The sequence below is a fragment of the Oryza glaberrima genome, chromosome 9, assembly GCF_000147395.1.
Source record: "Oryza glaberrima chromosome 9, OglaRS2, whole genome shotgun sequence".
NCBI classification, from domain to species: domain Eukaryota; kingdom Viridiplantae; phylum Streptophyta; class Magnoliopsida; order Poales; family Poaceae; genus Oryza; species Oryza glaberrima.
Window position 1 is genome coordinate 10842525 of NC_068334.1, and position 17377 is coordinate 10859901.

Genomic DNA, 17377 nt, shown 5'->3' on the forward strand with positions numbered 1-17377 from the left:
TGTGCAGAAGGTAGTAACTGGGAATCAATAATGTTGTTACGCATCATCCTCACCAAAACTCAATGGCATCGCCAATTCACCATCACCACAATCCGACTTCTTAGTTTTCTTAATCCTGTGTTTAAAAGGAGCCTTTTGGTCTTATTGTGACACATTTTCGTGGTGGAGTCAGGAGAGAGCTCCTATTGACTGTCAGTAGTTATGAGAGCATCTCCAAGAGCTCCCTAATATCAGCTTCAAAAGATAAATTTTAGGAATCTAGAAAACAGGTCTCCAAGAGATGCCCAAAGATAGTACCAATATTTACCCACACCTAAAACCAGAACTAATCTGAACCAATTTTGGGCACCTCCATGCACTCCCAATTGATGAAATCGCCGGAGGTTTTTTGCCACTCGTGCCTTTTCTTCCCCTGTCGTGCACTACCGCAAGATGCCCGAGCCATGCCTGCAGACTTGCCGATGCCCTCGTCATCCCCTACCGCAGCTGTTAGGCACGCGCAAGATCACCCTGCTGCACAACATAGCTGAGCCGCTAGCGCGCAATTGGTTGGTAGTGCCTAACGCCGATCTCCCTTTTATCAGAAAAATGCAAAGATAAACGGTTAAAGCAGATCTACTTGAGATGATGTGGCATGTTTTAAAATGATTGGAAACCAAATTTAGGGGCACTCTTGGAGTAGAAGGTGATATTTGGGCCCAATTTCTTTTGGGATGGTCCCAATCCAAGAATTTTAGGAGTTAAATTTTTGGATGCTCTTGGAGATGCTCTCAGTGGTAAATTTTCGGCAACAAAGCTGAGGTATTCCATGATGAAACTTATGATTTTTTTTTTGCCACACGATCAAATCCATTTTCATATCACAAATTTAATTAGCTAAAGACTTGCATGCATATTTCAATGACCGAACTTATAACTACATAAACTCCAAACTACACCAAACAGAAACGATCACAATAATGTTCCAATAGTGCAATTAATTCAGCTCACCAAGGATGTCTTTTTCTCTCTTTGAGGTCCCAACCACTAACTTGATCTCCAGGGTGTACATTACCGTTTTGAAGGTGAAAACTGATCCCTTTCGGTTTACCGAAAACCAAGCGAATACTACTTTCGTAGGCTCTATTTGAAAACCGGCTTAAGGCTAGTCCCAACACAAGACACTAAATATAGTTTTCATAAACTTCACATCATCAAGAAACTAGTACTAGACACTACTCTTTTAATGCAAACACTATTTTTTCATACTTAAATTTAATGCTACTTATCTCACATGATGTCTTAGATGTTGTGTAGAAACCATGTCTTAGGGCACCCGCAATGGTTATTTATAGGCTCTCTACAAGAGATCCATGTCAGCATATTTTCCTACTTGGAAGAGATTAATGAAGAGAGAGAGTAAAACTATCTACTAACCTGGAGATAGTCTATAGAGAAAAACGAGGCAATGAATTAGAGAGCTATAGATACTCATGTAGACATACCATTGAAGTGGTTTACTATTAATCTAGTCTATCGTTGAGATGTACATAATAGCACCTTACTTTACCATTGTGGGTGCTCTTATGCAAGACCTGGTTTCCTTCTCTTTCATCATTTATTCACTTGTCACATTATTTTTTATACTAGATGGCAGCTTATTTAATGCTATAGACACCATATTAGTCATTGGGTTGGGAATGGTCTAAAGCAATCGGTTTTCACCTTGAAAACTGATCCGTGTCGGTTTACCGAAAACCGAGCGAATACCACTTTTGTCAGCTTTATTTGAAAACCAGCTAAAAGCGATTGGTTTTCACAAAACAGACCCCTAACATTTTGATGAAAACCGGTTAGAATCGCGAATTCTGCTCCCAGGCTAATCCATTTTGATCCCCCATCGCATTGTCCTCGCTCGTACGGAAAAGAGAATCAAGATATGAAAAGTTTGAAACAGAAGTGGAAATTTATTTGCTCTTTGATGGCCGATTCCGATGTGCAACTGTTCGTGCGGTGGATACATACTGCATGCCATGTCAACCACGGAATTCAATTAAACTCACTCGTCGAATGATGTTGAAATTGAATTGAATTGAATGTCGATCGGTCAACATCATGTGTTAATTGGAACGCGTACGTACGTAGATACATCTCCTACTATCGCATTATTGTTCTTTTGATCAGAACCGGACAATGCCAGTCATCTGCACGGCTACTATCAGATGTATAAAGACAACGTATATGTACACACAGTACATGTGTCGTCACGCACCGCCTTATGGAATTAATTAAACTAACTTAATAAAAGCAGTCCATAATAAAAGATTTAGTATATTCAAAATTACTTGTAAGCATATGCATGGGTGGCTATTAAGTTGCACATGTATGGAGGACTTGTACAGTTGTATAATTGTATGTGTCTTACGAAAAATTTGACAGATTAACTTGTAGCCTGATAGAGTGCCTTCTTTTTAGTTGAAGAAAAAGGTCACAAATTGAAAGATGTGAAGGGGCTAAATGATCTATTGTATGTGTCTATGGCGTGTAAAATGTGAAGACAATGGTTTTATTTTTTTTAACAAAGGAGAATTTTGAGTGGGTCTTGTGCCAAGTGAAACCTTTCTTGCAGTACTTTGCATATCACATTTTTTTATTATACAAAAGATGCCCATAAACATATATACATATAACTCACATACCTAAGTGCGCTGTCTACACATACACATAGTAAAAAGACACAGGTCACGAGTTGGTCATATAAGGATGAGTTCAAACCTACATGCTGTGAAACTTTCTTTCCGGCAAAAAAAAAATAGCGATGGATTAGCGCAAGAATAATTATGTATTGGCTTAAAAAACTTTAAAAATAAATTAATATGATTGTTTAAAGCCATTTTTCTATATTTTTTTAAACAACACAGCTTTCAGCAGTAGGAAATATGCGCGTGAAAAATGAGAGAGTAGAAGTTAGGAAAATGTAGTCGAGAACACACACTAAGATTGTTTATAAGGCCATTTCCCAATGAACGATGCCATTTTTATGTTTCTAAAGATGCCACATAAACAACAAGACATTTAATTAATAATTGAAACAGCGCCCATACTGCAATGCATGGTTTTATTTTTGTTGTTTCATAGCTAGCATAGTAGCATATGCAAGAGACAAACTGTATTGGTAAAAGTGTAGAAATTGTTTCATCTAGATAAAACTCATTTCATCTCTCACTTCATTAATTTCTTACTACATCATCAAAAAATACTGGCATATGTCACCCCTGTTTAGAATAAAAATTCTATTGGGAGGGGCCTAAACCTAAAGTCGTGTACTTCTAAACATAATATGGGCCGTACTATGTTTTGGGCCACTCACGAAGCCCAGCAAAAAGAACGCGTCCTACCTTGAGGCCCAACTTAGTAACGCAGATCCAGAATTCCAGAGGCCTCTTCGCTTCACCCAAAAACCCAAACCCCACCATGGCCGCCGCCGCTGCCTCGCCGTCTCCGGCGACGCCGCCGCGGATCCTCCTCGCCGGCGACGCGAACGGCCGCCTCCACCAGCTCTTCAAGCGCGTCACCTCGGTAACCTCCTCCTCCGCCGCCGCCGCGTCCTCCCCTCCCATCTCGTCGTATCCTCTCACCGGCTGCCGTCGGCACAGGTGAACCAGTCGACGGGGCCGTTCCACGCGCTGCTCTGCGTCGGGCAGTTCTTCTCCCCCGATGCCGGCGACGGGGATGGCGGCGGCGGCGGGGAGGTCGCGGACTACCTGGAGGGACGCGCCGCCGTGCCCATCCCGACCTACTTCACCGGGGACTACGGCCCCGCGGCGCCTCGCCTTCTCGCGAAGGCCGCGTCCAGCGCCCGAGGCTTCTCCCCCGGAGGCATCCAGATATGCCCCAACCTCTTCTGGCTCAGAGGCAGCGCCCGCTTCACCCTCCATGGTTTCTCTCTTCGTCTTTCCATTTCTCAATTGTGTTGGACTAATTTGTTTCATTAACTTAGGCGTAAATACTGTGCTCATAGATGAGTAGCTTTACATCTCCAATGTCTGAAGTAAAATGTTAAACCTGTTCAATTGCAGCATCTTTTCTTTTGAAGCTGATAAAATATTCCATGCGAGCTATTGTAGGAATGGGCTGGAAATGGGATCATCGAAACAAATGCTTGCTTTAGCAATTCCATTTATTTGATTTTCTCACCTTTCGTTAGGTTTATCTGTCGTTTACTTGTCGGGAAGGAAAGGGCCAGGAGGGCCTGGCTGCTACAGCCAGGATGATGTTGATGCACTACGGGCTCTTGCCGAAGAGCCGGGGATTGTTGATTTGTTTTTGACATATCCTTTTTTCTTTCTATGGCATTATTATTTCTTAGCTGCTTGTGTTAAACTGAGGTGTTGTCGTACATGAATTCTCAAAGTATCAAGTTTGGTGCTGAGTTCCCTTGACGATAATGAGATTGCACTAACGAATGGCCTGCTGGAGTGGTGAATGGAGTTGATACTTCTAATGCACCTTCTCAGATATCGGATCCTCATGGATATGATCCTGTAGTTGCTGCATTGGTTGCTGAGATTAAGCCACGGTTTGGTTTCTGAATTCATATTTTCTATATCCCTCCTTGAAGAAGAAAGTAGTGTTGGTGGTAGTAATTCAGATTTTAGAGTTCAAATCCATTGCACTGATGTTCTCCGGGAGTAACGAAAACTGTAATTTTGTGATAAAACTGCTGCTAAATCTGTAGTTTTGTGATACTATGCCTTAACTCTATAGTTTTGAGACAAATGTGATGCTAAATCTATAGTTTTGTTATACACCTCCTTAAATTTGTAGTTTTGCAGTAGTTTGGTCAAGGTATTTGTAGTTTTGTGAAATTCACACGAAGAACCTTCCATATGACGTTTTATTCTCTTTTAGGCTTTTAGCCTTCTAACAACAAATTCACGAATTAACATTAAAGGCCAAACATGACTGAATTGCCATGTATATATGTGGTGTATGAGTTAATTCTGAAATCAGTGTGTGTATCACAGTCAAATGCCCCTTGTAACACAAAAGGTGAAGGACTTCAATGCAGAATTACATTTATTTCTTTGAACAATATGAAGACATGCATAATTTTCTTTTATCCAAGCAAATACACTAGTATTAAGCTAGTAGTTTAAATGTTGACTAGACTAACTGAAAGCATAATCACGGAATATGTTTACATTTATATAAGTCTATAAGATACAATGCCAACCAAAAGTATACCGAATTTGTAACAAAAGTCTGTTTCCTGCAGATATCATATTGCAGGTTCTAAAGGTGTATTCTATGCAAGGGAACCATATGTGAATGATTCCGCTGCACATGTTACCCGTTTTATTGGACTTGCTAATGTTGGAAACAAAGAGAAGCAGGTACATCTATATTTGGCCAAATCAACTTAGTTCTTCAAACATAGTTTCTGGTTATAATTCTACTACATTTTCTTGTATTTTGTTCATAATTTAGTATACATATTAAGTTCTAGTACTCCCTCCGTTTCACAATGTAAGACTTTCTAGAATTGCCCACATACATATAGATGTTAATGAATCTAGACACATACATATGTCTAGATTCATTAACATCTAAATGAATGTGGGCAATGCTAGAAAGTCTTACATTGTGAAACGGAGGAAGTATTAGTTTTCAGTTATATTTATCATTTTCAGAAATGAAAATCTTCACTGATTTATTAGTGTATTTCAGAAACCTGCAACTTATATGGTTACAATATCTGTTTCCTACATCTTTAAGTCAGGTTTTCAGTTAGCAACAACTTCAACAATCAGTTTCCAGGCCTTCTGGCAAAGTGGGTCCACTTATCATGCGCATGGTCAAGTTGACCATTACAATTTACCATGTGTACAAACTGGACATGCACATATGGCTCCCTATTGGGGCTAGGGAGAGGAGATAACAATATGGGTCCTAGGATCAAGGTTTAACTAAAATAGAGTTAGTTATGCACTTACTTGATGGTGGCTTTACCCTGCGTGGCGCACTCTCTTCCAAGACCACGTCATAAGAGCAACTCCAGTGTGGGGCTTAAAATGATTTTAATGCAAAAAGATCGAACTGTGTACACTGTGGCAGTCGACGCATGCATGTCAGAGCAAAAATCAAACTCCAAAGTATATTCAAACTCAACCGAGTAAATAGTTCGTTGCCCAGGGCCATTGGCACATGCAGGCAGGGCAGAATGTAGTGATTGGAGGAACTTTTTTCAACATGGGTCCCACGATTCGATTCAACACTACAGCTATCGAACCAAACCTTTATTCAACTTCGGTGGATTGTAGCAGTCGAATCAGCAGTGGAGCTGCTCTAAGGCCACTTTGCATTGTAAATGCCCTAGCAGTCCTGAGTTGGCCGTTTGAGAAATACAACTGAACCTGCCTTGTCAAATGGTTTAGATGGTAGCAGAATTGCAGTTCTGTGAACAAAATTTGTGCACTGATTTTGTGGTAGCAGAATTGCTGAAATCATCCCCTGAAGTTGTAGATAACTGATAGTTATGTTAAATTTCTGTTATCACATTTACTCTTGATTTGTTGCTATTATTCTTAATTGTCTACTCATTATTGCATATTCTTTTTCAGAAATTTATTCATGCAATTTCTCCTACTCCAGCATCTACCATGTCCAGTGTTGATATTCACGCAAGGCCTCCAAATACTACTTTATCCCCATATATTTCTCCAGCAAAGTCAGTTCCTGTTGAAGAAACTCCAAAGCGTCCTGCTGAGGATGCTGATTTGCAATACTGGCGTTACGATGTCAAGAAGCAAAGACATGGTGAAGCCGGTGGGAATCGTCTATGTTTCAAATTTACATCATCAGGATCCTGTCCTCGAGGGAGTAAATGCAATTATAGGCATGATGAGGAGGCCAGGGAGCATTACAATAGGAATGTCTGTTTTGATTTCTTAAACAAAGGAAAATGTGAGAAGGGTCCTGAGTGTAGGTTTGCTCATAGCCTTTCTGATGAGGGTGCTGTTAGGGATACAAAACCACGTAGGTGAGAAAATATTCCAAATCTCTCACTCTGTCTGAAGCACACATGCACAATCTGCCACCCCACCTACTCACATTGCACTTTTACAAATTACCCCTTAAACTTCTTAGTATTAAATATCAATCAAATCCTAAATGGATAGACATATAAAGTTAAATTGAGTAGTAGTATTATAATATATTTTATATTTTTTTATCTATAGCAAAGCACGAGCATTCGGCTAGTATACTAAGAATTCTGATTATCTAATTGTGGGATTCACCCTGTATTTTTGTTTACTACAGCGAACGAAGACGTGTTGAGAGCAGTTGCTGGTTCTGCTTGTCAAGTCCAGATGTTGAATCACATCTTGTTATCAGCATTGGAGAAGGTTACTACTGTGCACTTGCAAAAGGGCCACTTGTTCCAAACCATGTTCTAGTTATACCAGTTGAGCACTGCTCTAGTACACTAAAGATGCCCGTGGAAGCTGAGGCAGAGCTTGGGAGATATAAGGATGCTCTGGCCAAGTATTTTGAGAAACAAGGAAAGATAGCTATATACTTCGAGTGGGTTTCTCAGCAGTCCCGCCATGCAAACCTTCAGGTGAGGACATTTTTCTCCTGATATGTTGCTCCATGCTTCCATTTAAATGATGCTGTCATTTGGAATTTGGATGCTTGTATGCGATCTCATTTGTTTTTTGTTCATACTGGATGGTAATCCACTAAATTTCTGCGCAGGCTGTTCCAGTACCATTGTCTAAAGCATCAAGTGTTAAAAAGATATTCCATTTAGCAGCACAGAGACTGGGATTTGAATTTTCTGTAGTGAATCCAGGTGAAGTTGTACCTAACTTTCTCTCTCTTAGTCAGCTGAATAGAAAGGGGATAGACAAAAACAATCTTAGGCCTTATTCGTTTTGAAGGATTCCTAAAGGAAATCTCAATTTCTTTGGAATAAGCACTATTCATGCATTCGGTTTGTAGGATTCAAAGGAAAATTTTCCATAGGAACACTATTCCAATCCTCTAAAAATCCTCCAAAATGTACTAATTCCATAGGAATGAAAACATCTACTCTATCCTCTTTTGTTTAGCTCGGTGGAGGAAAAATTCCTGTGTTCCAATCCTTTGTTTTGCACGTGCATTCCTACATTATTCCTACGTTTTTCCTATTCCTGTGATTTGGAAATCCTGTGAACCGAATAAGCCTTAAGGCTGCGTTCGTTCCCCTGGGTTCCCCTGGGTTGGGAACGTAACCCTCCGGTACGGAAAACGGAATGGTCCATTAGCACGTGATTAATTAAGTATTTATTAAATCTTTTTTCAAAAATGAATCAATATGATTTTTTTAAGCAACTTTCGTATAGAAACTTTTTACAAAAATGCACTGTTTAGCAGTTTGAAAAGCGTGCGCGCGGAAAACGAAGGAGAGGGGTTGGGAACCTTGAGTATAGAACACAGCCTAAATGGGCTATTCACACATCAATGAGCATACTGTGATGCCAATACATCTTCATGATGTTGCTTCTCTAAGGAAGTCTTCCTAAAAGTTTCAACAATTGTGTATCACGTGGCCAAGTTTTATGTTGCTTATAATTCGATTTGCCCTGAGCTCTCTCTTTGTTTTCAGATGGTGGTGCTAACCGCGCCAGGGAATTGTTAAGATCAGAGTGTGACAGCAAATCAAGCTTGTTTTATGTTGAGCTACCAGAAGGTTCGGTGCTTTTACATTTGGTTGACAGTAATGAGAAGTTCCCTGCTCAGTTTGGCCGTGAGGTATATATACCATATGATAATCGTTAAGGCCTTTTTTTGTCTGAAAAATAACCTACATGGGGATGGAAAGAAAATAATGATATCGTCGAAACCTAACTGTCAATCTACAGGTGTTGGCTGGGTTGCTAAGCATGGCAGATCGTGCAGATTGGAGGAACTGTAAGGTTTCTAAAGAAGAAGAAATCCAGATGGTGGATGATTTTAAACAAGGGTTTCGTGAGTTTGATCCAGCTGAATGACAATGTGCTTAAGTTGCTAATTTGTCACCGGACAAGAACGTGCTGCTAAACTTGCATTGTATTTTTGTAGTTGAAAGTACTTAGGTAGGCCATATTTGAGAAATGGACCGACTTTGAGGTCCATTATTGTAATTTCTATTGATTGATTCGGGAACAAATTTTTTTTTCGGTTAAGAGTTAAAATTTGGCCGTAGTGCCACGTTTGTTCTTCGAGACTTCTCGTATACAATGTGATGATCTGAGGCGATGGGCAGTGGTCGAAATTCTTATATATCTTTTTTCTTTAGACCTGTGTCCTAAAGTAGGAAATAACACATTTTTCTTGTGCTTGTCGATGCAGAACCTGATTGTTTTTTTCGCACTTAATGTGTAGTTGGTTTGAGGAAAAAAAAGGGTCCAATTAGAAAAAAAAAAAGAAAACATGAATTCCCAAAAAAACGAGAATGGAACGTACTAGCGTTTGTTTGAACATATGACAAATTTGACCGCGATATCTTTTATCGCTTCCTATTTTCTAAACCTTGACTTTTGAAGGAGAAAAATTAGAATAAAATAACAATCATATTTAAAATCATTTCTCGTTGCTCGAGTAACAAAAAAATAGAATAAAAAAATCATATTTAAAATTATTTCTTGTTGCTCGAGTCACGTTAGCCTACAAGGGATAACAAAATCAAACATTTGTCACGTGTCAGCAGCCAAAAAAAGCTCGACCAAATAACTATAAAATCGTGCATAACCTCATTAAAATATTGATAAAATATATTAATACTATGGATATCAGTTCACAAATGCTAGAACTATTAGGAGCGGCCAAATATGCATCAGCCCATGCCCACCCTACCCCATGTCTAGGCATCCCACTTCTACTGTTGTCGGAGTAAACGATTTACTCATATCACGCGCCTCTACCACCCATCTTTATTCGAGTAAACGATTTACTTCAATAATAAAAACAACTTCCCTGCTTCCGATCCCACCCTACATGGCGCATCGTTCTCCCACCATTACCAGAATAAATGATTTACTTTAATAAAAACAACTTCTCTGCTTCCGGTATATATTCTATTTTTCCCGTACCCAACCAACCACTCTCGTCCCCATTTCTTTTTTTTTCTTTTTTTGGATCTGAATCGATCCACCATCCCAGCCCACAAATCGGCGACACACCATGAAGGAGGACGAGGACACCTTGGCGGTTGATGGCGGTGATCGGCGGCTGTTGAGGCGACGACACTGCTTGGGGCCTCGCTACCGAACGCTAGGCAGCACCTTAACTAGCAAGGAGGTGTTCACCTGGGCCAATAGCAAAAATCAGCGGCTGCTCCATGTCGGCGACATTGATAGAACAAACAAGTAAGGAATTGACACTGATTTGCATCTGCATACTCTCCTTCAACTTCACGTATGAAGCCCCAAATTATTTTTTTGCAAATCAAATTAACTTGCAATCTACAATATTACCTGATCTCAATTGATGGGCTACACAAGTCCTGCATTTGCACATCGTGCTCCATGTGGCTGGCTGCAGAGGATAGGGTGGAGTCTGCCGGTGATGGAGGTTGTTTGCTATTTTTCTTTTACTCGTCATCTCTATCGACATGAACGAGAATGTTTTTGTATTTTTTTCGTGCTTGCTAGATGATGGATGGCTGCTACTGTGCAACGTTGAGCTCATCTCTAGACCACACCGCTACATCCTTCCATGATTCCATCGTTGACTACTGCTCGCTAACTGGTTGCCCTCTCCACTACCAGTCACAAGACACATACCATCCTCTTCATCCTTATAGCGAGATCCAGCAAAGCCACTACACGGATTTTTGACAGAATCACTTTTTTCTTTTCTAGTTTGATTCACCTGTGAGTAATTTTATCGCTTGTGTGTGATTGAGCCTATAATTTTTTCATTCGTATGACTATTTTGTGATATAGATCACCAGTTTTTACTCTTATACTGTATATTGAACACATCAGTAAACATATTACTACATGGTGGCTACGAGATCATGGCTATATCGATAGGAAAGTGTAATTATTTTACTCGCAGACCATGAAATCTCAATTTTTACTCTTATGTATTGTGTATTGAACACATCAGTAAACATATTACTATACGGTGGCTACGTGATCCTATATCGAGAGGAAGGTAGTAATTGTTTTACTCACAGACCACGAACTGTATACAATATTTATAATATTGGTAAAATAATTACTAGCATTGTAAGCTGGTAGTAATTCTTTTATAACTATCTAGGTATGACGTCATACGATGTTGAGACATTCATGTGAGTAAATGTGTTACTTTTGAATGAGTAGTTGTGAGAGGCATTCGTTACTTCCAAAATGCGCAGAGATACTAGGAGAACAAACTCAGAAAAAAAACTAGAAGCTAAATATTTTACTAAAACGCGAAAACATAATAACTACATAGAAGAAACGAAAAAACAGAAAAAATTACTAAAACATGAAAACAGAATAACTACAAAGAAAAAACGCACGGATAAGGTGGAAAGGAGAAAAAAACAAAAAAAAGTAGGATGCAGAGAAAAAGGTGGGGTGGTAAAAAAACAAAAACCGGAGAGAATGTTATGCGGCGCTCGATCTATTATTCCGCACTCTAGCGCTACCGTAAACATTTCTCGAGTTTATCTCCGTTTCTTTTCTGTTTTTTTCCGTTACAACGCACGGACCGCAACTTCGTTCGTCGAACGATTTTCAAACGTGCAACGGCTACTGCAAAATTACGAACCGAATTACGAAAGAAATCGAAATTCTCCCCCGTTAATAATCCACGTTTTCCGATGCATCCATGACTCATTCTTCGTCCGTTCGATCGATCGACGCGTATTGTTTGGATCAGGTTTGTTCATCGGCCAGCTAGCTATACCTGCAGGTAGCTCGATCCAAATTAACCAAAAAAACAAAAAAGGTTACCTTAAATAGCCTAATTGCGCAATTAGCCACCACTAATCACGCAGCGAAACACGGTCCCCTCCTCTCTTCTCCTCCACTCACCAAGTCACCATCGCACCGACCTCGCCGGCCGCGGCGGCCGCGGCGGCGGCGGAGGCGGAGCCAGCAATGACGGCGTCTTCCTCCACCACCAACTCCTCCTCCTCCGTCTCCACCGCCGACACCTCCTCCTCCAACCCACCGCCGCAACACGCGCTCCACCGCCAACACATCGCCAGCAGCAGTGCTAGCAGCGGAGGCGGAGGCGCCGCGGCGCCGCTTCCGCCGCGCGCGCCCCCGCGCGTAGGCGTCGGGGGAGGCGGCGGCGGCGGCGGCGTAGGGCAGAGCCAGGCGTGCGCCGCGTGCAAGTACCAACGGCGCAAGTGCAACGCGGACTGCCCGCTCGCGCGCTACTTCCCCGCCGACGAGCAGCGGCGATTCCTCAACGCGCACCACCTGTTCGGCGTCAGCAAGATCCAGAAGACGCTGCGGGACACGCCGCCGGAGCTCCACGCCGACGCCATGCAGGCGCTCACGTTCGAGGCCAACGCGCGCGCCAGCGACCCCGTCGGCGGCGCGGCGCGCGTCGTCGTCGAGCTCTGCCGCCAGTACGAGATGCTGCACGCCGAGCTCGCCGCCGTCCAGCACCACCTCAAGCTCTGCCGCCAGCAGCACGCCGCTGCGGCGGCGGCGGCAGCCAACGATCCACTCGTCGCGAACGTCGACCCGCTCGCTGACACGGCAGCGGAAATGCTCTTCGCCGGCGCCGTCGTCCCTAACCAGAACGACGACGCCATGGTCGACGCGTTCTACGCCGACCAACAAACCGCCGGCGACGGCGACCAAGAGCAATACCTCGTCAAGGACGAGGCACTAGCTGCGCAACCGCCGCCGCAACAACCCTACGAGTACTTGAACTACGGGACGGCCGGCGACGAGGGCAGCAGCCACGCCTGGTACACCGGCAACGGCGGCGACGCCGACGCCTCGCCGCCGATGGGTTTGAGCGATCAGCTCCAGCAGTGCCAGATCGGGGCCGCGCCGCCGTTCGATGTGAAGCCTGAGCTGCCGGCGACGATGGAACACGGCGGTAGCGTGTTCGTCGAACAGCCGGAGCAGAAGATTCTGCCGGCGGCAGGGTCGTCGTCGTCGGCGGCGGCGCATTGCCAGCTGGAGCTTGGGTGCTCTTCTAATGCTTGGAAAGTTGGAACACACGTTATTAATTAATTAATTAATTAGTTTCTCGATTTGATTGATTCGGATATGATGAAATGCTTGTTGCATTTCAAATTTTGGCTTGTTGAGTTAGGAGTTAATTACAAAAATAATCACTAGACTAGCTTATAAATAGTCAAGTTTTAATTAATAGTAGATGATGTATCTATGAATGAGAGTGCAAATAAAAGGCTCTGTCTATTAATGAGGTTAATGAATTTTTCTACCTCCACCAAGGGAAATCACCTTCACTATCACCGTTTGAGTTTCGCCATCTCCCTCAAATCATTGGCAAGAGATGAATTCTGATCCAGTTATGTCCATGCATTATTCGACTGAAATTTGAGGAAATCTGAGAAACAAAGTTTTTACATATAGATCTTTTCAAGGAAAAAAGGAGAATAAATAATAATGTTGTACAAATGTTTTTTTAAAATCAAATTTACTCCTTTGTTCTTGCGAGAGATATATAAGTATCAAATTAATCATAGGTGATGACGGAAAAAGGCTATGCGCCTATGCGACGTGGCTCCTCTATTGGATTGTGATGGGCTGCCTATTGGGCTGGGAAGCCTGGGAGACCTGCGGCTGGGCCAAATGAGTAAGGCTAGACTATGGGGGTTTGAAAATTCTGAAAAATATATAAATACTAGACCACTATTTTTTTTTCACTAGTGCTCAGTCCTAAGCTGCCTCAGGTCCAATTCCACCCATGGTGAGAAGAGCACCAGAATAATAGTGAGAATGATTCATATTTTTGTTCTTTTGGTGGAAAAGGAAAGAAAACACATACTATCTTCATTTTTTTAATATAGATAAATTTTACTACATAACATTTTAATTTCGTGGTTTTAACTGTAGAACACTGCACAAACTCACTTTTTTTAGAGGGGGACACTCTATAATATACCGTGGTAATTTTTCAGCAAACACCGCACCGATTAAAATAATGTATCCGTGCTGACAACGTGTTAGGGGGGCTGATTTTTTACGTCGAGTGACCGAAATGCCCTTGCACCTTTTGGTGATATTGACCAGGTCGGCGGTGCTATTTGCCGACACCGAAGGCGAACAGCGGCGATTCGCACGTTGTGGCCAAAAGAAAAAAAAAATGTAGAGGAGGTCAAGACGAACACAACGGTGGTACATGCAAACAGAATGGCCACGGGAGTCAACGCCGGTTGCGATGCAAGCGGGTTGGAGTTTCGGCATGTGTGTGCATGTTGTGCTATAGGCTCGATTTGGCTAGGGGAGTGCATTCATGTGGCTCTGGGTCTCTAACGGCAGTCCCAACCCTCCACCTAAAATGGTGTTTATGGCATTAACTACATTGTCATATATGACTTTTAACTTATGTGGCACTATATTAATTAAGAGAGAGAGAGAGTGAAGAAAGGAAGAAACTGGGTCTCATGCAAAACACAGCTTCAACACAAGAACCTATGCACTAGACACTATCAAGTTTTGCATTGGGAGATAATAGTGTCTTCATAATAGATGAAGAATAAATATGATTGGTAGATAAGAGAGATAATGTATTTATTAATGGCCCACTTTAAAAAACCATGGGTTGTAGAGTGTAGTTTCTATTGTGATGTCTTAGGGCAGTCCCAACCCATAGTGTCTATAAGTAGTGTCTATGATGCTATGTCAATAAGACCCCCGGGGGAAAATAGGGATGTCTCCTACGTTACCCATAATATGTAGAAGTATCGACGTAATTTCATAGAGTCATTCGATCTGAATGCTACATGAAGAATATAAGCCGGATGATGGAACGCGGAGACCTAGGATGTAGAAGATCATAACATGAGTGATTCGGCAGATTTGGATTCCTTTCCTATATATCCACTCATGTGGTACTTCATCATACGATTCATATAAGATCCATCTGTCTAGAGATCGTCATATACATCTATAAAGCCGTATGCTTTGGAAGAAGCTTGTACAATTTGGGAAGGGGTTTTTTGAGAGAAAAGAAGAATCTACTTCAACCGATATGCCCTTAGGCACGGCCATACATAACATAGAAATCACACGTGGAACGGGTGGGCAATTAGCTAGAGCAGCAGGTGCTGTAGCGAAACTGATTGCAAAAGAAGGTAAATCAGCCACTTTAAGATTACCATCTGGGGAGGTCCGTTTGGTATCCCAAAACTGCTTAGCAACAGTCGGACAAGTGGGTAATGTTGGGGTGAACCAAAAAAGTTTGGGTAGAGCTGGGTATAAGTGTTGGCTAGGTAAACGCCCTGTAGTAAGAGGGGTAGTTATGAACCCTGTGGACCACCCCCATGGGGGCGGTGATGGGAAAGCCCCCATTGGTAGAAAAAAAACCCACAACCCCTTGGGGTTATCCTGCGCTTGGAAGAAGAACTAGGAAAAGGAAAAAAATATAGTGATAGTTTTATTCTTCGTCGCCGTAAGTAAATACGTAACTAGGAATATGGAAAATTGCATTTTTGGAATTTGCAATAATGGGATGGGCGAACGACGGGAATTGAACCCGCGCATGGTGGATTCACAATCCACTGCCTTGATCCACTTGGCTACATCCACCCCTTATCCAGCTAAAGGATTTTCTCTTTTTTCCATTCATCATTATTCTATTTATTCTGACCTCCATACTTCGATCGAGATATTGGACGTCGAATGCACTCTTTAAAATGGAAAAAAAAGGAGTAATCAGCTGTGACACGAAAAAAAACGAATCCTTTTGTAGCTCATCATTTATTGGCAAAAATAGAAAAGGTCAATATGAAGGAGGAGAAAGAAACAATAGTAACGTGGTCCCGGGCATTTAGCATTCTACCCGCAATGGTTGGCCTTACAATCGCGATTCATAATGGAAAGGAACATATACCTATTTACATAACAAATCCTATGGTAGGTCGCAAATTGGGTGAATTCGTACCAACTCGGCATTTCACGAGTTATGAAAGTGCAAGAAAGGATACTAAATCTCGTCGTTAACTGAATTCAGAATAGAAAGATTCAAAATAAAAAAAAAGAAATAGGTAAGCGGGGAATAACCTTATTTATGACAAGTTTCAAACTGGTAAAGTATACCCCTAGGATAAAGAAGAAGAAGAGTGGGCTAAGGAAACTCGCAAGAAAAGTACCAACCGATCGTCTACTTAAGTTCGAACGGGTTTTCAAAGCACAAAAACGCATCCACATGTTCGTTTTCAAAGTACAAAGAGTTCTGGATGAGATTCGTTGGTGTTACTACGAAGAAACTGTTATGATATTGAACCTCATGCCTTATCGATCATCTTATCCCATCTTAAAGTTGGTTTATTCGGCAGCAGCAAATGCTACTCATTATAGGGATTTCGACAAAGCAAATTTATTCATCACTAAAGCCGAAGTCAGTAGGAGTACTATTATGAATAAATTCAGACCTCGGGCTCGAGGACGTAGTTCTCCCATAAAAAAAACCATGTGTCATATAACAATTGTACTAAATATAGTAAAGAAATCGAAATAATCTTTAGATCCATCTAAGATTTGATTCCCGGTAAAAAAATAGAATAGAAAAATATGGGACAAAAAATAAATCCACTTGGTTTCAGACTTGGTACAACCCAAAATCACCATTCCTTTTGGTTCGCACAACCAAAAAATTATTCTGAAGGTCTACAGGAAGATAAAAAAATACGGAATTGTATCAAGAACTATATACAAAAGAATAGAAAAAAGGGCTCGAATAGAAAAATAGAAGCAGACTCAAGTTTCGAAGTAATTACACATAATAAAAAAATGGACTCAGGCTCAAGTTCCGAAGTAATTACACATATAGAAATTCAAAAAGAAATCGATACAATCCACGTCATAATCCATATTGGATTCCCCAATTTATTAAAGAAAAAAGGAGCAATCGAAGAATTAGAGAAATATCTACAAAAAGAAGTTAATCTGTAAACCAGAGACTTAATATTGGGATCGAAAAAGTGAAAGAACCTTATAGACAACCTAACATTCTTGCAGAATATATAGCTTTCCAATTAAAAAATAGAGTTTCATTCTGAAAGGCAATGAAAAAAGCCATTGAATTAACTAAAAAAACAGATATAAAGGGAGTAAAAGTAAAAATTGCAGGCCGTCTCGCGGGAAAAGAAATTGCGCGTGCCGAATGCATCAATAAAGGTAGACTTCCCCTCCAAACAATTCGCGCTAAAATTGATTATTGC

General features: G+C 41.4%; 2 protein-coding genes across 2 annotated transcripts; both read left to right on the forward strand.

Annotated features, from left to right (window-relative positions):
* Positions 1-3419: 3419 nt before the first annotated feature.
* On the forward strand, positions 3420-9376 carry LOC127785334 (zinc finger CCCH domain-containing protein 59). The gene is made up of 10 exons (XM_052312766.1): positions 3420-3558; positions 3636-3918; positions 4187-4308; positions 4437-4558; positions 5258-5375; positions 6603-7021; positions 7303-7603; positions 7741-7837; positions 8633-8778; positions 8889-9376. The coding sequence occupies exons 1-10, from the start codon at positions 3454-3456 to the stop codon at positions 9015-9017; spliced, it is 1842 nt and encodes a 613-aa protein (XP_052168726.1). The 5' UTR covers positions 3420-3453; the 3' UTR covers positions 9018-9376.
* Positions 9377-12055: 2679 nt separating this feature from the next.
* Positions 12056-13432, forward strand: LOC127785245 (protein IAL1-like). Its single transcript, XM_052312676.1, has one exon. The coding sequence runs from the start codon at positions 12102-12104 to the stop codon at positions 13197-13199; it is 1098 nt and encodes a 365-aa protein (XP_052168636.1). The 5' UTR covers positions 12056-12101; the 3' UTR covers positions 13200-13432.
* The last annotated feature ends 3945 nt before the right edge of the window (positions 13433-17377 follow it).

Excerpts from the sequence above, each read along its gene's own strand:
- LOC127785334 (XM_052312766.1), top strand. The coding sequence starts at position 3,454 with ATGGCCGCCGCCGCTGCCTCGCCGTCTCCGGCGACGCCGCCGCGGATC. Across the intron at positions 3,559-3,635 it reads TCTTCAAGCGCGTCACCTCG|GTGAACCAGTCGACGGGGCC; the intron begins GTAACCTCCTCC and ends CCGTCGGCACAG. Across the intron at positions 4,559-5,257 it reads GTTGCTGAGATTAAGCCACG|ATATCATATTGCAGGTTCTA; the intron begins GTTTGGTTTCTG and ends TGTTTCCTGCAG.
- LOC127785245 (XM_052312676.1), top strand. The coding sequence starts at position 12,102 with ATGACGGCGTCTTCCTCCACCACCAACTCCTCCTCCTCCGTCTCCACC.